The following is a 21,640-nucleotide window of genomic DNA, read 5'->3' as shown; positions in this document are numbered from 1 at the left end:
TTACTTATGTCGAATTTCATCTACATACTAGTATTTTTAAGCCAGTAATAAGCATTAAAGTCATTTTCTGAAGGGGACCTTATATGGGGAGTAGGGTCAATTGTGGACCGATCGTCATAAAATTTTGCACAGTGATTTTGAATCATAAGAAACTTACTTATGTCGAATTTCATCGCTATATTCGTATTTTTAAACAAGTTATGACTGTTAAAGCTGCTTTTCGAGGGTCCACTTGTAAGGGGGCTATCCGAAAACGTGGACCGATATTGCCTATTTGTAATACCAAACAAACCTTACCCATAAGAAATATTTATGTGAAATTTCAAATCTCTAGCTCTTTCCATTCGGACTCTATCGTGCTTTCAACAGACAGACAGACGGACGGACGGACGGACGGACAGACGGACGGACGGACAGACGGACGGACAGACATGGCTAGATCGTCTTAGAATTTAATGAGGACCCAGAATATATATACTTTTGTGGGTCTATGACCAATATTTCGATGTGTTACAAACGGAATGACAAAATCAATATACCCCCATCTTTTTTGATGGTGGGTATAAAAATAAGTTCAAATCATTTCTTTCCCTAAAGAAGCAACGACTGGATAATTACTGTGACATTCGTTTTGATGTGCTGAATACTCCAGATATATCATTCAAACAAAATTGTTTGCAATATTTTTGGAATTTGTTTAGTTTTTAAATATAATAAATCATTATCGACATATGTATATATATATTATACATATGTATATATGTGTATGTATTAATTTGTGCGAAAAAAATATTTAGCATTATCAGTGGTCATTTTAAAAAAATTATTATATATATTTTTATATATATATATGAATTGGTCTTTGGACTAAAGTTCAAGCCGTTGTTTGCCATTCATAGACATTTCCAATTAAAATGTAAATATTTTAAAAGATCTTGATCAGCCTTGAAGTTAAATAAGATTCTTGTAAAACTGATGCAATTACAACAATGAATTTTTCTGTGAAATGTAAATGAAAAGTATAATTTTGAGTTTAATAACACAGGCCAACAAAATTAAAAAATAATTAATAATACATATTAATATGAACATCAGGGTAATATTTGAAAGAGGGCATTTAATAAAAGCTTAGGTATGCACCGTGCTCTTCCAAATTAAAACAAGTAAGAAAGTATAGTCGAGCGTGACCGACCATATGATACCCTACACCAGTTATGAATATTAAATGTGATCTATTTTTCATAATAAAGCATTTATCTGGAATATTACCTTGATTCCGATTTATTTAAGCAATTTATTGACGAAAAACAAAGTTTCTGAAAGAGGCTTTATATGGGGGGATAGGAGCAAATGTGAACCGATCCCGATAAAATGGGCTGGTTAGATTTATATTTATATAATAATTGTCTGTGATAAATTTCATTGCAATAACAGTGTTAATAAGTGAATTGCGGATATTCAAATCATTTTCCGAAGGGGGGCTTTGTATGGGGGCTATGGTCAAATGAAGTCCGATCATTTAGAAATTCGGCAAGGTCATCAAGGCTTGTATAAGACGTAGTTGTGCGAACTTTTATCGAGATACATTTATATTATACAGAATTATGAGCTCAAAAGCCCTTTTCGGGGGGTTCAGTTATATGGGGGCTAGGTGAAATAATGGACCGATTTTAACCATTTTCAATAGGCTTCATCTTTGGGATGCCATGTATGCCAAATTTCATCAAATTATCTTGAAAATTGCGACCTGTACTTTGATAAATCAACTCAGAAAGTGATTCTGAGTCGATCGGTATACTTAAAGGTGGGTATAGTACTAATATTTTAGTGCGTTACAAACATCAGCACAAACGCATAATACCCTTGCCACTATAGTGGTGTAGGGTATAAATATTATTATTTTTTTTTTGGTCCAATTGGACTATAAACTGTTTTTTTGTAAGAGTGCTTATATGGAGGGTAAAGTCAATTATGGACCTATCCTCATCGGCTTATACAATAATTAATTATATTGAATTTCATTGTAGTACCCGTATCTTTAATGTAGTCCGGAGGATTAAAGAAAATTTCTGTAGGAAACCGATAATGGGGGGGGGGGGGGGGTTGGATCAGTCATATACCGATCCTCATAAAATTCAGTTGAAAAATGTTCCTATAAAACTACCGTAATTTGGAAGAAGTATTTCGCTCAAAACTAGTTTATGTCGAATTTCATCACTGTACTCGCAGTTTTAAGATAGTAATGAGCGTTAAAACAATTTTCTGAAGAGGACCTTATATGAGAGGTAGGGTCAATTAAGGACCGATCCTTATAAATTTTGATAGAGAGCTTTTGGCTCACACAAAACATATTTATGTAGAAATTCACCGCTGAACTCGCATTTTTAAGTTAGTAATGAGCGTTAAAGTCATTTTCTAAAGGGGACCTTATATAAGGGTCCCCTTCATTTATGAAAATGATTATAGTTCCTATAATAGTTTTTTATATCGAATTTTATTGCTATATATGTTTTTTAATTTCAGATATGAGCATTAAAGTCATTTTCTGAAGGGCACCTTATATGGAGGGTAGGGTCAGTTATGGACCGATCTTTATAAAATTTTATGAAGATATTTAAGTTCCTATAAAATATGTTCCTTTCGAATTTCACTGCTATAGATGTTTCTTTTAGTCAGTTATGAGCGTTAAAATAATTTTCTGAAGGGGACTTTATATGGGGGGTTAGGGTCAATTATGGGCCTATCATTATAAAATTTAGCAGAGAGATTTAGGTTCCCATAAGATATAAATTTTACCGCTATAGATGATTCTTTCAGCCAGTTATGAGAGATAAAGTCATTTTCTCAAGTTGGCCTTATATGGGGGCTAGGCGAAATCGTGAACCGATATAGCCCATTTTCAATACCAAACATCAACTAAAAGTATCGGTGCAAAATTTGAGCTCGCTAGCCACTTTCATTTGGACTCTATCGTGTTTTCAACAGACAGACGGACGGACATGGCTAGATCGTCTTAGAATCTAATAAGGACCCAGAATATATCTGGTCAAAAAGATATTCTGATAGATCATTTCCGAAATATATTGTTTTAGCCCCATTGCAATGGGGTTTTTACAAGGACTACTTTAAGACAAGAGCCACTTTTACTTGGACTCTATCGTGTTTTCAACAGACAGACGGACGGACATGGCTAGATCGTCTCAGAATCTACTTAATAAGGACCCACAATATATATACTTTTATGGGCCATAAAGGAATATTTCAATATGTTACAAACGGAATGACATGAAAAAAATAAACAGAAACTAAATCTTCAAAAAGATATTCTGATAGATCATTTCCGAAATATATTGTTTCCATATTAGCCCCATTGCAATGGGGTTTTTACAAGGACTACTTTAAGACAAGAGCCACTTTCATTTGGACTCTATCGTGTTTTCAACAGACAGATGGACGGACGGACATGGCTAGATCTTCTTAGAATCTACTTAATAAGGACCCAGAATATTTATACTTTTATGGGTCTTAAAGCTATATTTCAATATGTTACAAACGGAATGACATAAAAAACATAAACAGAAACTAAATCTTCAAAAAGATATTCTAATAGATAATTTCCGAAATATATTGTTTCCTTATTAGCCCCATTGCAATGGGGTTTTTTACAAGGACTACTTTAACATTCGTATGAATATTTTCAAAAATGGGCTGACCATCAATAGTGGGCGTGGATCTCGCTTATCAACTAAAGACTAACTTTTTGTATATTTGGGAAACTATAATGGCAAAAGTCCTCACATTTTGTACGAATAATTTTACTGTCAGAATAAACATTTAGAACAGACGTGGGACCACCATGATTAGTGAGAGTGGTACCTCCCACATAAAAAAAAAAATCTGTGAAACTATAAAAAGTGTGTGACCTAACTATCCATTGAACTATTTATTAACAAAACGGACAGACCAACAAATAGTGGACATGGCCTTTCAAAATATTTTCAGAAGTATAACATAAACATAGTTACTGTATTATCACCAAATGCCACGCCCATTTAACATTTTGCGCATTTTTTTGTATAAACCCTTATATTGAAGAAATATTTTAAAAAATTCAAAGTTTCATGACTTTTTTCCATCTACATTGAGCACTCAGACCACTGTGCATTGTGCAGTTTAGATTACTGTTATTCTTTTTTCCGATGACATGTTGCCAACCACGCCTATTTAATTTGATTTTTTTATAACAAACGTGTAAAAATTTTGTGTAAATAGCTAGAAAAGAATTTCTATTTAAAATATTTTATTTGCATTTGTTTAGAAAAATTAATTAAATAAATCTATTTGTAACTTTAATTAATATAATGCATTAATTAAGATTCTATTTTCAGAACATTAAATAAAAGGAAAATTTATAAAACTTGTTTGCAATAGTTTTATGCTTGATGAATTTTTAATAAAAAAAAAAAACTAAAGAAAATTGAGATCATCTTTAATAGGGGTATTCACTTGTAATAGAAACTGTAATAAAAAGTTTAAAATTTGTAATTTTAATTCAAATAGCCATGTCTGTCCTTCCTTATATTGGAAACGAACAAAATCGGTCTTCATTTGATCGTAGCCTCCAAATTGGAGAGCCTAGCAATGGCGAACACCCCTATTAAACTGAACTTGTTATCTCTATTGTATTACGTTTTGTAATTTACATGAGATCTGGTTGTTATTGATTATATACGATTTATATTTATGTAGTTTAAGTTAGTTTAAGGCAGTTTAATAATGAACTAACTTAACTTTTCTCTTTTGTTTTCATAGAGTCAATATTTGGCATCAGACATTTACAATGTTTTCTTTTATTCTGCGGCTTATCGGTGGCTTATGCGCTGAGAGTAAATTTATCGGTGGCTATAGTGGCAATGACTGATAAAAAGGCCGCTAATCCAGATTTTGATGTAAGTTTTAAATATTTTATTTTTAATAAACGTGCTCTTTAAACATTTGTTTTTTTTATTTACAGGAATTTGACTGGACCGAGAAGAATAAATCCTTACTTTTAAGTAGTTTTTTCTGGGGCTATGTCATAACACAAGTACCAGCCGGCCAATTGGCTCGTAAATTTGGCGGCAAAATCATGTTATTGACTGGAGTATTTGTCTGCTCACTGCTAACTGTCTTGACACCTATTTGTGCTAGACTAGGGGACTGGCAATTGGTGTGCGCTTTAAGAGTTATACAGGGTTTAAGTCAAGGTTTCTTATTTCCCTCCACGCATACGATTCTCTCTAAATGGTCTCCAGTAGAAGAGAGAGGCACCTTGACCACCTACTGCTATTCGGGTACACAATTCGGTACGGTTGTTATGTTGGCTTCTAGTGGTGTTATGGCTTCTTCATCCATGGGCTGGCCTAGTATATTCTATATATCCGGTGGTGTGGGTTTGGTATGGTCTGCGGCCTGGTTTTTCTGGGGTGCTAGTTCTCCCAGTGAATACAAAAATATTTCCGCTGAAGAAAAGAAACTTATTGAAACTTCATTGGGTGGTAAAAATGAGGAGGATGAGAATAAACCTATGCCCAAGGCTCCTTGGTTTAAATTCTTTACCTCGCTGCCATTTATGGTTCTTACTTTGACTCACTGTACCCACAATTGGGGCTTTTGGACTCTGTTAACGGAAATTCCCTCGTATATGAAAAATATTTTAAATATGGATATTAAAAGTAATGCCTTACTCTCTGCCTTACCCTATACCGCCATGTTTCTCTTGAGTTTTGTATTCTCTGCCATACAAGCTATGCTGAGTAAACGTAAATGTATACCTTTGTCGGTTAGTCGTAAGCTATTCAATTCTATAGGCCATTGGATACCCATGATCTCATTAATCGGTCTGGGTTATGTAACAGCAGATCAAACGAATTTAGCCATTATTTTACTTACCATTACGGTGGGCATAAATGGTGCCACCTATTTGGGTTTCCAGGTTAATCATATAGATTTATCACCCAACTTTGCGGGCATACTTATGGGTATTACCAATTGTGCTGCTAATATCATGAGTATTATTGCTCCTCTTATAGTCGGTTTCATAGTAACCAATGAGGTAAGTTTAACCTAATCACTTAAATCTCTAATCTTTCTTTTAATTTTTTTCCTATTTTTCGCCCTTTTGCAGAAAGATCCCGATCAATGGCGTATTATTTTCTTTATCGCCGCCGGTTTCTATTTCATTGGTAATCTATGCTTTATCTTATTTGGCAAAACGGAAGTACAATCTTGGAATGATCCCGAAAATGAACAACTGATGAAAAAACGTAACTCTACTTTTGTAGAGTCTCAGCATTAGTTTAAATTAATTTGTTTTTAGTGTGTTTAATATAAGTTTTAACTAATTAGTTACTATTTTAATACTTAAATCAGGTTCGTTATTTTTAAATGTTTGTCTTTAATTTTAAAGTTTTGTTTTATTTCCTTTGTTAATGTTTAAATTTAATTGACATTTTTTTTATATATATGTTGATATTGTTGTGCCTGAATTTTGTAGTCGTAGTTTTGTAAAAATATTTAACAAATTTTTTTTTTTGTTTAAGTTTAAATAGTTATAATTTTATGTATTTAATAAAAGAAATTTAATAAGTTCGAGTTAAATTTTTTTAATAATAATAATTTTCAAGAAGCATTAAGTAGAAAAAGAAAATAACGAACAATATAAGTACTTTTTATAACCGCCATCGAAATTTTACATATAGATCCACTAACATATAGTGTATACCCTAGATACGTATTAGATTCTAAGACGATGTAGGCATGTCTCTCCGTCTGTCTGTTGAAAGCTTGAAAAGGGCCATACGTAAGGACATAGAGGGCTCCTTCCTTCTTTGATATTGAAAATGTGAAAAGTGACCCCTGAAATACTGCTTAAATGCTCTTCAATATGTTAATCATATAATCGTTATATTGTAAGGTCCATCTTTCAAAAAAGTTTGATATTTATATGCTATTCGACAAGTAATAACACTATGCGACAAAAATAAATACCTAGGAAGTGATACTATTTAATAAAAGGCGAAACGGAAGCGGCCATTGTTGGCCCCAATTTCCAAAAGACCATCCCCCTTGTACACTATCCGTCAGTTTTTCAAGTAGAAATATATGCCATCTATATTTGTGCTAGGGAGAGCGTTAGGAGAAGAACCAAGGGATTAAGAATTTTTATAATGTCGTATAGCCAAGCATCACTCAATGCCTTATTGTCATACGAGGTAAGGTCGGGTGTCGAAATGGACTGCTTGACTTCACTCAATAAGTTAGGTAAACACAACAAACTGACTTAGTGTTGGGTACCTGGCCATGAGGGTCACTCTGGCAATGAAATAGCAGACTGCCTAGTAAATAGGAGTACTCGTCGCCAACTAAGCGGCCCTGAGTCCTTCTTGGGCATTCCCCGAGGATATGTTAAACTAAAGGCGACTCTTGGGTGAAATCTGAATTTATTCGCCATTGAGAAGCAATACCAGGGCTCAGACAGACAAAACGTTTCATTACACTATCAAAGGTAAAATCCCAAAATAAAAGCAATCTCAGAGTACTAACGGGATTACTTACTGGACACTGTGGTCTCAGATACCATCAATTAATTCTAGGCAACTCTTCAACAAATCTATGCAGATTCTGTGGCCTACCAAAGGAAACCTCAGAACATATCTTATGTAAGTTCCCTACATTAGGCTAATATGTTGCACAGTAGTTTAGAAACTTTTATTTTTGAAAGTAATTAGGTATCTCTGAAACTATTGGATATATCGCAATGAAATTTCACATGTTTGGAGCTGAGGTGTTTTCGAGTTGATTGACAGCTGTAGGTGGTCGAGGGCAAACAAAGTTTGACGCATCCAAAGTTGCAACATGTAAAAAGGGCCGTATTTTTTAGGTATTTCCCCCAAAAAGTCCCTATATTCTTACTTCAATAGAAACTAATTTTCTTCGGGACTTTATACAAGTTTTGCATTATCCGGAAAGAGAACTTAATGCAGATGCGTGTAAAATTTAATTTGGCATATTTAAGCGGACACTACCCCCACCAGCCCTAGCTAAACTTGGTCAGTTTTGAACCAGAATATTTTAATTTGAATACAAATTTAAAAAAACGCAAAGCACCGATCGTTACAACAAGCCCATATTTATATAGCCATATATGTTCCTTAAATATATCCAAAGTATTTCTACCATTACATGTTAAATAACGTCACAGTGGGCACTTTTATCAAAAAACAATGTTTTTGGAACACAGTTTTTCCGCTTTAGGAATTTTGGTATCTGTATATAGAAAATGATATAACTGGTAAAGGTATTATTTTGGAAAGACTTGGTTCTATACATGTGCAAAATTTTGTTCCGATATCTTTATCCGTTCAAAATTTACATTAATTCATATTATATACTTGTAATTTAAAAAAAAAAAATATATTATGATTTTTGAACTTTTTTCGTAAATGCTGTTCTAACAAAAGATCCGTTATCTTCTATATATTACATATATAAAAGAGTAGCGTTACTGACTGACAGTAAAACAGGTTTTCTTAATTATATTACCTAATATTAGTCATGCAAGAAAAATTTTAAATGCACCTGTATCTACTCTTAAAATAAGCAGATGGTCTGGTACTTTTTTGAAATTCGTACTTTTAAGGGGTGAAAAGGTGATTTTGGTACCTTTTTTGGCCCTTTATAACTTTTTAACTAACAAAAAAAATAACATTTTTGTAAATATTTTAAATATATCTCCCAAAATTAGGAGATACATGTTTCGTACTTTTTTCAAATTCAGCCCTATTTGGGTGTAAAAGGGAGAAAACTGTATTTTTGTTACTTTTTTTTTAGCACATTAAAAAAACTTTTTTTTTTAATGTACTGAAACAAAATGTTTGCTATTTCACTGGGGAAAATAGTACCAAAAAGAGGAAAAACGGGAAATTTCATTTTATTCAAACTCATTGAGCCAATTTTTATAAAATTTGAAAAAGTAGTTTATTTACTCTCACAAAATGAGCTATTGGTATATTATTTTGGAATTCGAGTACTAAGGCTTATATAGGACCAAATTCGAGTAAATAGTTTGGTACCTTTTTGAAAGCACTATTTTTCTGGAACAAATAAATGCAGATTTGAATCGTTTGAGTTTTATCTGTGATATAGAGATTTAAATACGGAAAATTTTGAAACTTAATTCTCAAAAAAGTATATTTCTAAGCGAAAAGGGGAAAAATTGTACTATTTTTATTAGTACACACCACTAAGGTAGAATTTATTCCACTTTTGGTACTTTTTCTTTCTTCAAATGATACTCTGTATGTTTTATAATATGAATTCAAAACACATGATTATTAAACATACACGGTCCTCATTGAATAAGATTCTTTAAGAGAGAACTTTTTAGTACTTTTTATCTCATAAATGGCACTTTTTGAATATTCTAAAATATTCAACCTAGGAACATAAATTTTAACATACATGGTCTTGATTGAATAATATTCTGTAAGTGCGTACTCTTTGGTACTTTTCCATTCTTCAAATGGTACCTTTTGGTTTCTCTATAATGGTTAACTGGAACACATTCTTATTAAATGAGAATTTATTGAGAGAGATTTTTGTACTTTTTCTTTTTTCCGATGGTATTTTTTGATATTTTTACGATATTGAATATAGAAATATAAAATTTAAAATATAGGGACCTTAGTGCATGAGAATCCACTGAAAGGGACTTTTGGTACTTTTTCATTTATCAAATTATATATTTTGAATTGTCTATAATATTGAACACAGAAACATAAAATTTTTTATTAAATAAGAGGTATTTTATAGAACTTTTTTTCAAATAGTAATTTCGAAACTAAAAATACAAGCTTCTTCCTGAATGCGAATTTATTCACGTGATATTGAACGTAAAAAACTGAAACATTAAAAAATTTTTAAATCAATTTTAATTTTCTATAAAAGTAAACAAAATTTTGTATGTATTCAATTTTAATTAGGGTAGCGAAGCACTCAGGGTATGCTAGTTTAATATAATCTAATTTGAATCAACATACGTTGCGTATGAGTAATATTGTAGTATGTGTTTTCCAACATGGGTCCAATAGTGATCGAAGTGATCAAAATCTCTATACGATTTAATAGGGGATTTCGATCGCTTACAAATATCGCTATTTGCTCTCAGATAACATAATCGCAAAATAATTTATTTGATGACATTTATACTTTACATATAATAATTATAACTTTTTTTACTTCTAACAATTCAGACTAAACAAATAATTCAGAATTAACAAATGCAACTTTCAAGTCTTAATAAAAACAAATAAAATACTGAAAAATATATTTCTAGGAAATTATTGCCTTTCCTTCTCCTCTCCATTAACTAGCTTATGAGGCTGCATAAGTTGCATTTCGGCTGGTTCCGGTAAAGGATCATTCCAGGGCTGAATCTTAGTTTTACCCAAAGTAACAAACAATAAATTCGCTATACCATAAAAACCACCGGCTATGATAAATACCAGACGCCATTCAAAAATATTTGTCTGAAATTTTAAAGAGTAAAAGTAAAAAATTTCAGATAAACTTTCATATGTTTAAAACTTACCTCATCTTGCACCAGTAAACCCTTAGCCAAGGGAGCTAAAATACTCATTACATTGGCCGCACAATTTGTAATGCCCATTAAGACACCAGCGAAATTTGGCGATAAATCTATATGATTAACTTGAAAGCCCAAAAATGAGGCAGCATTAAAGCCCACTGTTAGTATGATTAAAATAACAGCCAATAATATATTGCTGCTATCACAAAAAGCCAAAGTAATTAAGGCAATCATGGGTATACCCTGGCCTATGCTATTAAATAATTTACGACTATAGTTCGTGGATAACAGACGACGTTTGTTAATATAATTTGCTATAAAGCAGAAGAGAAAACTCAACATCAACATTATGGCATAGGGTAAAGATGAATATAGGGCATTGCTTTTAATATCCATGCCCAAAACATATTTCATATAGGAAGGCAGCTGTGTAAGTAAGGTCCAGAAACCCCAATTATGCGCACAATGATCGATCATCAAAACCAAAAAGGGTAAAGAAGTTAAGATTTTAGTCCAGGGTGTTTTCAAATTGCGCACAATTTCGTTATCGTTATTTTGATTGTTACCCAAGGAATTGTAAATCATAGTTTTCTCTTCCACTGTTATACCCTTGTAATCATCAGGTGTATTAGCACCCCATATATACCAAACAATACACCATACTATACCCAATACACCAGATAAATAAAATGTACCAGTCCAGCCTAAAGCAGAAGGCATAATCCAACCACTATTACCGAATATAAGAATGGCCCCAAAAAATGTACCCGCATAGGCAAAAGTACATAAAGTAGCTCTTTCATGCGCCGGAGACCATTTAGATAAAACAGTATGGGTACAGGGAAAGAGTACACCTTGAGCTAGACCTTTTAGAATGCGCACAATAACCAATAAAGGCCAATCACCTATTTCCACCAAGTATGGTGTGAGCAGACATAAAATTGCGCTAATTAAAATGGCATAGAAAAATAAAATTTTAGCTCCCCATTTACGGGCCCATGGTCCAGCCGGTACTTGAGTGCCGACATAGCCGCAGAAAAAACTGCTTAACAACAGAGATTTGACGCTTTCAGACCAGTCGAAAATCTGAAAAGAAATAAAAATTGGTGTTAATAAGATTTTGAAAATTTGAATGGAGTTTTGGGATTGGGTCCGATTTCATGGTATAGGTCAAGCATACAAAATTTTACTTGCGGTACTAGTCTAGTCTATAAAGTAGTCTATGGACTGGTCTATAAACTAGTCTATGGGCCGGTCTATAAACTAGTCTATGGACTGGTCTATAAAGTAGTGTACGGACTGGTCTATAAACTAGCTTATGAACCGGTCAATAAACTAGTTTATAGAATGGTCTATAAACTAGTCCATGGAGTGTTCTACAAACTAGTCTATGGACTGATCTATAAACTAGTCTGTTGACTGGTCTATAAACTAGTCTATGGACTGATCTATAAACTAGTCTATGGACTAGTCTATTGACTAGTCTATTGACCAGTCTATTGACTAGTCTATGGACTAGTCTATTGACTAGTCTATGGACTAGTCTATTGACTAGTCTATGGACTAGTCTATTGACTTGTCTAACTAGTCTATTGACTAGTCTATGGACTAGTCTATTGACTTGTCTAACTAGTCTATTGACTAGTCTAACTAGTCTATGGACTAGTTTATTGACTAGTCTATGGACTAGTCTATTGACTTGTCTAACTAGTCTATTGACTAGTCTAACTAGTCTATGGACTAGTTTATTGACTAGTCTATAGACCGGTCTATAAACTAGTCTATAAACAAATATATGGACTGGTCGATAAACTAGTCTATGACTATACTATAGTCTATTGACTGATCTATGAGCCAGTCCACTAGTCTATTGAATATCCTATGGACTAGTCTATTCACTATTCTATGTACTTGTCTACTCACTATCCTATGGCCTAGTCTTCTGACTATTTATGAAATAGTCTATTGAATATTCTATGGACTATTCTATTGACTAGTCTGTGGATTAGTCAATTGACTATTCTATGGACTATTATTATATATATTCTCACAGAAATATAACTTTTTCACTAAAAACTGAGTTTTTCATTGAAAACTCCCTTTTTCACCAAAAAGTAAATTTTCGACTAAAAACTCAGTTTTTTACGAAAAACTCAGTTTTGCAACAAAAACTCGCTTGTTCAGTATAAGAAGATTTAAACGGCAATGATATGTTGTGTTTTATTTGGCAAAATTTAACTGCAAAAATGGCTGTAAGTTCAAATCTTGAACGGGAAACCCTTTATTACAGCTTGTTGGTCCATATAGAAATTTAAAAATAGATGTTATAATTCTTAGTATGTACTAATTAGGTGATAATTACTATGTGAGACAAAACTGTAAAAAATTGCTTATTCACTTAAGTTAAATTAAACACTAATTAAATTTCTTCATGTTCAAGCATACATATTTTTTTTTTAATTTACAACAAAATTTTTATTACAAAATCAATATCATACATAACTCATTAACAAAATTTCTTTTACCTTTTTGATATTCTTACCTGTGCATATGGTTTTTCTTCCAATGGATCAGTCATGGCTATTATCGATACCGATAAATTTATTCTCATTGCATAACCCACTGCCAAACCCCAAAATAGCAGCAGACCTTGCAAATGTCTAATTCCCAGAAAATTTCGGGGTTTCATCTCTTCATAACTTGTAGGACGTATCATTTTTAAGGTTTTTAATATTTCATTGAAAAAATGTTACACTTTTAACGGAAGTTTTATTAAATTTATTTCTTTAACTTTTTTCTCACCTAAACATAACTTGTTTGGTTGTTGTTAAAAATCGCAATGAAATTATTGAAAAATAATTTTTAGAATATTTTTGAACATCTCCGTTTATAGATCAACTAAAAATTTATTGAATTTGTCAACATGTGAATTACGCTATAATTGAATTATTTTAAGCAAATATTTAGTACACTGTGTTACATATAATCATGTGTAATTGTATTTAGATCAAAGTCTAACTGTACAACTTCTTGAAAATAGACTAGACTATATACGAGGCTATAAACTAGACTGTAGACTAGTCTATAGACTAGACTGTAGACTTGACTGTAGACTAGACTGTAGACTAGACTGTAGACTAGACTATAGACCTAGACTATAGATTAGACTATAGACTAAACTATAGACTAGACTATGGACTAGACTATAGACTAGACTTTAGACTAAACTATAGACTAGACTATAGACTAGACTATAGACTAGACTATAGACTAGACTATAGACTAGACTATAGACTAGACTATAGACTAGACTATAGACTAGACTATAGACTAGACTATAGACTAGACTATAGACTAGACTATAGACTAGACTATAGACTAGACTATAGACTAGACTATAGACTAGACTATAGACTAGACTATAGACTAGACTATAGACTAGACTATAGACTAGACTATAGACTAGACTATAGACTAGACTATAGACTAGACTATAGACTAGACTATAGACTAGACTATAGACTAGACTATAGACTAGACTATAGACTAGACTATAGACTAGACTAGACTAGACTAGACTAGACTATAGACTAGACTATAGACTAGACTATAGACTAGACTATAGACTAGACTATAGACTAGACTATAGACTAGACTATAGACTAGACTATAGACTAGACTATAGACTAGACTATAGACTAGACTATAGACTAGACTATAGACTAGACTATAGACTAGACTATAGACTAGACTATAGACTAGACTATAGACTAGACTATAGACTAGACTATAGACTAGACTATAGACTAGACTATAGACTAGACTATAGACTAGACTACAAACTAGAGGATATAGTATATACTAGAATATAGACTACAGTATAGAGTAAACTATATACTAGACTATACATTACATTTAAAATTACAATATAAGATTTTTTAATTACTTTTTTTTTTTTGGTTTGTAGTTGAAATATATTTTGCTAGCCCTATACTATATATCTGTCCACGACTGTTACAGTAATGGTTTTTATTTCAAATGCCTTAAAGTATGCAAAACATAAGTAGTAAACTGAAATACAATTTTTACTAATTAAAGATATTTAACAGGGTGCTTTATAATACTGATGAACTAAATTTAAAAATTACCAAACGATTAACTCATGTTGTCACAGTGCAACTAACACTTGTTCCCCCAAACTGATGATAATGATATCAACTATTCGTAAAAAGGTGATTGGAAACAAATTGTTCCTTTACATACGATCATTCAAGTGATGAAAACAAGTGACTATCATAGGTAAGTATATTAGGGTTGCTCCAAAACAAAGCAACTATTAAAACTAAAATTTATTTCTTAGCAACCATTTTTTTAATATTTGTTCAGCCTTTAATATTTGGTGAGGTGGGTCAAAGGATAATTAGCTGCTTTTTGCAGGGGTTTGCAATTGTTTTCATATTTCTTATAAAGAAGTCATATGAAAATTTTGTATCTTAAGAGAGGTCCTTGAAATGGAACATATCTATGGAAGAAAAACTTAAACTAACTTCTTAGCTGAAATTATTTCATGACAACATAATTCAACATATCAACAAAAAAATTTTTAAAATAATGATAAGAAAATCATGCTAAAAATAAACAAGTAAGAAATTATAGTCGGGCGAAGCCGACCATATAATACCCTACACCTTTGACAAAAATATAATGTGATTTAGTTGCCATAATAAAGTACATATTTAAGTTGAATTGTACCTTGCCTTAAATATACATACTTAAGCCGTTTATTTTTGAATAAAATTGTGGACATTTAAGTGAAATTTTGATGGGGGCTTTTCATAGGGGCTAGGGTCATATGAGAACCTATTATTATGGAATTCGTGAGGGTCATCAAGTCTTGTATACAACTTGGTTTTTGCAGCTTTTTGTCGAGATATGAGTATATTAAACATAATTATGAACTTAAAAGCCATATTCGGCGGGTTCAGTTGTATGGGGGCTAGGTGAAATAATGGACCGATGTAAACCATTTTCAACAGGCTTCATCTACGGTACCATAAAAGATCATGTGCTGAATTTCATTGAATTATCTCCAAAATTGCGACCTGTAGTTTGATTACAAAGTTTAAAAGCCCTATTCGGGGGTTCAGTTGTATGAGGGCTAGGTGAAATAATGGACCGATGTTAAACATTTTCAACAGGCTTCGTTTACGATACCATAAAAGATCATGTGACAAATTTCATTGAATTATCTCCAAAATTGCGACCTGTAGTTTGATTACAAGGATTACAAGCCCTATTCGGGGGTTCAGTTGTATGGGGGCTAGGTGAAATAATGGACCGATATTAACCATTTTCAACAGGCTTCGTCCCTGGGACAATAGAAGATCATGTACCAAATTTCATTGAATTATCTTCAAAATTGCGACCTGTAGTTTGATTACAAGGTTTACATGGACGGACGGACGGACGGACATAGCTAAATCGATCAGAAAATGATTCTGTGCCGATTGGTATACTTTAAGGTGGGTATAGGACCAATATTATTGTGCGTTACAAACATCAGCACAAACCCAATATACCCTCCCCACTAAAGTGGTGTAGGGTATAAAAAAAATATTTATATACATATTTATTATATGCAGACATAAGTATAAAAAATGTCAAGCAAATAACAAAAAATTTATACAAATTAAAACAAAAACATTAGAAGAAACATAATTTTTTTTCTTATATAAGAAATAAACGACTTAAAAGCACCATACCAAAGCGGGATGGACAATATTTCCGAAATACTTTTTTACAACAAATACATTTATAACATTGCATTAAAAATCTTCACAAATTTAAATGAAAAGTAGCAATATGTCTGTACTTAACTGTTTACCCCAACATATACCATGGTCCCCTTATGTAATCAGTAACTTAGTTTATAAGTATAACAAAGTCATTTAATTTTAAAAATATCACTTATATCTTTTCAATTATTTCAATAGCTGCTGCATTTACCTACTACCAATACTCTTTCCATTTAACTGTAGGGTATCAAAGCTCGTGCGTACCCAATAAAAAAAAAAACAAAAATTATATATAATGTTCCACTAATCTATTCCTGTTCATATTTTTGTTTTGAATTTTTTGTTCTTTTTTTTCTCAAAATGATTCTGATATTTTTATACAATGAATTGGCAAACGTGAGAAGTTAAATAAATTTGTTAAACAAAAACAATTTTAATTATATAGTTGTTGTTCTTTTTTAATAATAACTTTTGTATGGAATTTTGTCAACTCATAATGTAAATGAGGTGTGTTTTTTTTCGTTAATCGACATGGAAAATATTGGAATCTAATCTGAAGGAACAAGTTAATCGCGTGTTAATCACGATTTTTGATTATAGCTAAACAAATGCCGAATTAGCAACAAATATTTTGCTACCGAAATAGAATAATTAAGTTATGGTATTAATTAAAATATAAAAGAAAAACAAAACAAGTTGGTATGTGATATTGCTGAATTATAAAAAAGCTTCAAATAACAAATACATAGAAGATCAATGAGAACAGATTTTAGTTGTTTTACTCTTTCAAACATAGAAACGATAATGCCAATAAACGTTTTGACATGTTGACATAATACGACAAAAGCCTATTAGTTAATTAGTACAAGAAATTAAAAAGTACAAAAAATTAGTAAAAATATGATTATCGAAGTCTTTTGATATGCTTTCTTAAAAACAAAATATTGAAAAGTTTTGTTAAAGTAATTGTTAAGCTTCCAAAAGAAAACTTTGAGTTTTTTTTTTTCGTATAAAAAAACTTTCGATTTAATCTTTCAGTAGAAACTTCTGACAAGATCTCAAGATTAACAACCTCTTTTTCCTAGTTTTAATAAACTTTCAATAAGCTTTTAATAGAAAAGTTCATAATACTAATCTAACATGCTTTGACAAGTATTCTAAAGAAACTTTCTGGCAGCACCTTTATAAAAACCATTCAGTAATATTACAGGGAAAAAATTAAAACTTTCAGAACAAAAGCTTTTGTATAAAAACTTTTCGCTCATATAAGCTTTCAATAAACTTTCAATAAGGTAACTTGATTCCTTACACTCTTTCTAAACTTTACACAGCAGGCATTAATATTTGAAGCAAATTTTTTGAAAAAAATTTCATTAGAATTCTTTCAAACTTTCTCTTGGATACATCTTAAGATCAGAATTTTATACAAAAGCTTTTTAAAAAAAAACCTTAAAAACGTTTCCCCTTAAAAACTTTTAAGAAGTTTCAATCAAAAAACTTTTAAAAAGTTTTCAAATGGAAACAATTTTACATGTTAATAAAAAAGCTTTCTAAAGAAATTTTCTAACAAGCTTTATATAAAATATATTTTTGTAGCTTCACAAATAAGTCATTCAGACTTGTGGCAAGTTGTTTTAAGAAACTGTTAATCATTCTGAAGAATCCCTTGAAACATATTGTATAAAAGCTTTCAAAAACTTTTTTAAAAAACTTTCAACCAGCTTTCTAAAGATATTCGTTTGAGTTTTTATACCCTACACCACTTTAGTGGGGAGGGTATATTGGGTTTGTGCTGATGTTTGTAACGCACAATAATATTTTCTTGTGCTGATGTTTGTAACGCACAATAATATTTTTCATTTTCTGAGTCGATTTAGCTATGTCCGTCCGTCTGTCCGTCCGTCCATGTAAACATTGTAATCAAACTACAGGTCGCAATTTTGAAGATAATTCAATGAAATTTGGTACATGATCTTCTATTTTACCAGGGACGAAGCCTATTGAAAATGGTTAAGATCGGTCCATTATTTCACCTACCCCCCATACAACTGAACCCCCCAATAGGGCTTGTAATCCTTGTAATCAAACTACAGGTCGCAATTTTGGAGATAATTCAATGAAATTTGGCACATGATCTTTTATGGTACCGTAGACGAAGCCTATTGAAAATGGTTACCATCGGTCCATTATTTCACCTAGCCCCCATACAACTGAACCCCCGAATAGGGCTTTTAAAACTTGTAATCAAACTACAGGTCGCAATTTTGGAGACAATTCAATGAAATTTGGCACATGATCTTTTATGGTACCGTAAACAAAGCCTGTTGAAAATGGTTTACATCGGTCCATTATTTCACCTAGCCCCCATACAACTGAATCCGCCGAATAGGGCTTTTAAGTTCACAATTATGTTTAATATACTCATATCTCGACAAAAAGCTGCAATAACCAAGTTGTATACAAGACTTGATGACCCCCACGAATTCCATAATAATAGGTTCTCATATGACCCTAGCCCCTATGAAAAGCCCCCATCAAAATTTCACTTAAATGTCCAAAATTTTATTCAACAATAAACGGCTTATGTATGTATATCTAAGGCAAGGTACAATTCAACTTAAATGCTTTATTATGGCAACTAAATCACATTATATTTTTGTCAAAGGTGTAGGGTATTATATGGTCGGCCTCGCCCGACTATAATTTCTTACTTGTTTAAATAAAGCTTTTGTAAAACATGTAATGAACTTCCTTTCCACATGCTTTCAAAACACTTTTAAAATATTGTATATAGAAAGCTTTTATAAAGCTTTACATAAGTTATAAACGTTAATAAACCTTCCTTTAAATATTTTTAATAAGTTTTAACTAAAAGCTTTGTACATATGATACTATTTTTTATATAAGATTCAACTATTGCAATTTTTCTGTTACCATTCATTAGAAGCTTTTCATTTATATTTCCTTTCGATAGAAAACGTTAATGTTCACTAAAAACTTTTTAAAAATTTCTATAGAAAAACCTTTTATAAAGATATGAAGCTTTATAAAAGGTCTTTTTATCAAAACTTTTCAATAAGTTTTCACCAGGATACATTTTAGAAAGCTTTCTAAGAATCCTTTCGACAAGCTTAATAAAGAATTCTTTAGACAGGGTTTCACTATAAAACGTCTTAAAAACTTTATATATCCTTTAAAAAGCTTTCTTTAGAAAGCTTTATATATAGGTTTATCTATCACAACTTTTAAATAAGTTTTCACCAGAAAACTTCTCGAACATTTTCGAAAGCTTTCTATAGAAAACATTAAAAAGTTTTTATGTAAATTTCTATAACAAAATTTGGAACAGCTTTATTAAAAAGTCTTTTATAAATAGAATATCAGTATACCGACTTTTCTATTAGATTTCACTAAAAGCTTTTCATTTCAAATCTCAAAAAACTATGTTTCAGCTGAAAATTTCCAAAAAGCTTTCATTAGAAATCCTTCTTAAAAGTTGTATATAAAAGCTTTCTATAGAAAGCATTAAATAAAGCTTTCAACAGAAAGCTTTTATAAGTCTTTTGTATTAAAGAAGTCTTTTCAATAAGTTTTCACCACAAAATTATTAAACATTTTCTAAAACTTTCTATGGACAACCTTAAAAACTTTATATAGAACTATTGTACAACAACTTTTTTTTGTAAACTTCCTATAGAAACTTTTCAATAAGATTTTAAATTAAAACTTTTACAACATTTATTTAGAAAGCATTAAATAATAAATTTTCATGAGAAAGCTTTTATAAAGCTTTATATTTAAAGAAGTTTTTTCAATAAGTTTTCACCAGAAAATTATTAAAAGATTTTCTAAAGCTTTTTATTAACAATTTTAAGAAGCTTTATATAGAATTCTAGTATAACAACTTTTTTTATAAACTTGCTATAGAAACTTTTTATTTAAATTTCTAAAAGCTTTAGAAACATATTTTCGACAAGGTTTGACTGGATAACTTTTAGAAAGCTTTTTTATACAGATTCTTTAAAAGGCTTTGTTAAAGCTTTTCATAGAAAGCTTTTTATATTACAAGCCTTCAATGGAAAGTATTACAAAACTTTATACTGTTGCCTATAAATACTATTAATAAACTTTTTAAAAGCTTTATATAGAAAGAAACTTTATATTGATACCTATAAAAACTATTTGAAAAAAACATTTAAAAAGCTTTATATAGAACATATTTAAAAAGCTTTTTATAGAACTCATTCAATATAAACCAATAAGTTTTTAATAGTGAAACTTTTAGAATTATTTTATAGAAAGTAGAAATTTGTAACCGATTATGGCCAATAGGCTAGGTTTATTTTGAAAATAAATTAAATTAAATTAAAAAAAAGAAAGCTTTCAGTAATATTATTACAACCTTATTCAAAACACTCTATCAAAGGTTTATAGAACAAATTTTGTATGAAAATTTGTCTTATAAACCTTTGATAATTTTTTATTATGAATAAGACCCTTAAAGTATTAAAACAACTTTATATAGAAACCTATAAAAATGATGCAGACAGCTTTCATAAAGAAAAGCTTTGTATGAATTTTTAAAATCCAATTATTTTTTGAAATGTTTTAAAAGCCGAAATCACATAACAGGCCCTAAATTTACACAAGTTAATCTAATATTTTTTATTGTTTAACACCAACGCGTACACTTTTCCGGAAAACACTGCAATTATAATAAGACGTCTTGACTGTACGGACATTTTGTTACGACTACAAATTTTTATACATTTTATGCAAACGATTATTACATTCCTCAAGGACATTACAAAATAAAAGTAGATCTATCATATTTATTGCAAAATTGTTATATTAAAATAAATACTTGTTAAGAAAAGTAAGATACAACTTTTTCTCGGAGAAATAAACAAATGCAAAACTGAATAATTTATGAACCAAGTTAATCAAACAACAAAGATTTTGTGTCGTCAAACTGCTGCAGTAGGGAGTATTAAAGAGAATAAAGTAACAAAATATTAATTATCTTGTTGTTATTTATTTACACTTATAAACAATTTGTTAAATTAAATAAACAAAGAAAATATTTACATAATACACCAAATATGGGTATTAGTTTACACATACATACTCGTATAATCTAAAATATTTAGATTATTTGATGACAAAATATAGTTGTATATAAAATTATCAAGTTGGAGTTTAATTTAGGAAGTTAGGC

At 30.9% G+C, this 21,640-nt stretch overlaps 2 protein-coding genes across 6 annotated transcripts; one reads left to right on the top strand and one right to left on the bottom strand.

Annotated features, from left to right (window-relative positions):
- The first annotated feature begins 4,645 nt into the window (after positions 1-4,645).
- On the top strand, positions 4,646-6,633 carry LOC119609963 (putative inorganic phosphate cotransporter). The gene is made up of 3 exons (XM_037965021.1): positions 4,646-4,949; positions 5,015-6,094; positions 6,167-6,633. The coding sequence occupies exons 1-3, from the start codon at positions 4,914-4,916 to the stop codon at positions 6,335-6,337; spliced, it is 1,287 nt and encodes a 428-aa protein (XP_037820949.1). The 5' UTR covers positions 4,646-4,913; the 3' UTR covers positions 6,338-6,633.
- A 3,548-nt stretch (positions 6,634-10,181) lies between these two features.
- LOC119609965 (putative inorganic phosphate cotransporter) lies at positions 10,182-21,162 on the bottom strand. Of its 5 annotated transcripts, none has more exons than XM_037965025.1 (5): positions 20,952-21,162; positions 13,430-13,562; positions 13,170-13,381; positions 10,631-11,713; positions 10,182-10,568 (listed from the first exon to the last, which is right to left on the bottom strand). In XM_037965025.1, the coding sequence occupies exons 3-5, from the start codon at positions 13,341-13,343 to the stop codon at positions 10,380-10,382; spliced, it is 1,446 nt and encodes a 481-aa protein (XP_037820953.1). In that variant the 5' UTR covers positions 13,344-13,381; positions 13,430-13,562; positions 20,952-21,162; the 3' UTR covers positions 10,182-10,379. The 5 variants fall into 5 exon arrangements, with proteins under 5 accessions (XP_037820953.1, XP_037820955.1, XP_037820951.1 ...); XM_037965027.1 differs by having other exon boundaries at positions 13,170-13,326; XM_037965023.1 differs by having other exon boundaries at positions 13,170-13,525.
- Between the last annotated feature and the right edge of the window lie 478 nt (positions 21,163-21,640).

Source organism: Lucilia sericata, unplaced genomic scaffold, assembly GCF_015586225.1.
Source record: "Lucilia sericata isolate MDLA Ls3-8-SP2 unplaced genomic scaffold, ASM1558622v1 Contig001095F_arrow, whole genome shotgun sequence".
Taxonomy (NCBI): Eukaryota; Metazoa; Arthropoda; class Insecta; order Diptera; family Calliphoridae; genus Lucilia; species Lucilia sericata.
The sequence above is the reverse complement of the archived record's forward strand: the minus strand, read 5'-3'. Positions and strand labels throughout refer to the sequence as shown.

Excerpts from the sequence above, each read along its gene's own strand:
- LOC119609963 (XM_037965021.1), top strand. The coding sequence starts at position 4,914 with ATGACTGATAAAAAGGCCGCTAATCCAGATTTTGAT. Across the intron at positions 4,950-5,014 it reads CCGCTAATCCAGATTTTGAT|GAATTTGACTGGACCGAGAA; the intron begins GTAAGTTTTAAA and ends TTTTATTTACAG. Across the intron at positions 6,095-6,166 it reads GTTTCATAGTAACCAATGAG|AAAGATCCCGATCAATGGCG; the intron begins GTAAGTTTAACC and ends GCCCTTTTGCAG.
- LOC119609965 (XM_037965025.1), bottom strand. The coding sequence starts at position 13,343 with ATGATACGTCCTACAAGTTATGAAGAGATGAAACCCCGAAATTTTCTG. Across the intron at positions 11,714-13,169 it reads AAGAAAAACCATATGCACAG|ATTTTCGACTGGTCTGAAAG; the intron begins GTAAGAATATCA and ends ATTTCTTTTCAG. Across the intron at positions 10,569-10,630 it reads GTTTACTGGTGCAAGATGAG|ACAAATATTTTTGAATGGCG; the intron begins GTAAGTTTTAAA and ends TTAAAATTTCAG.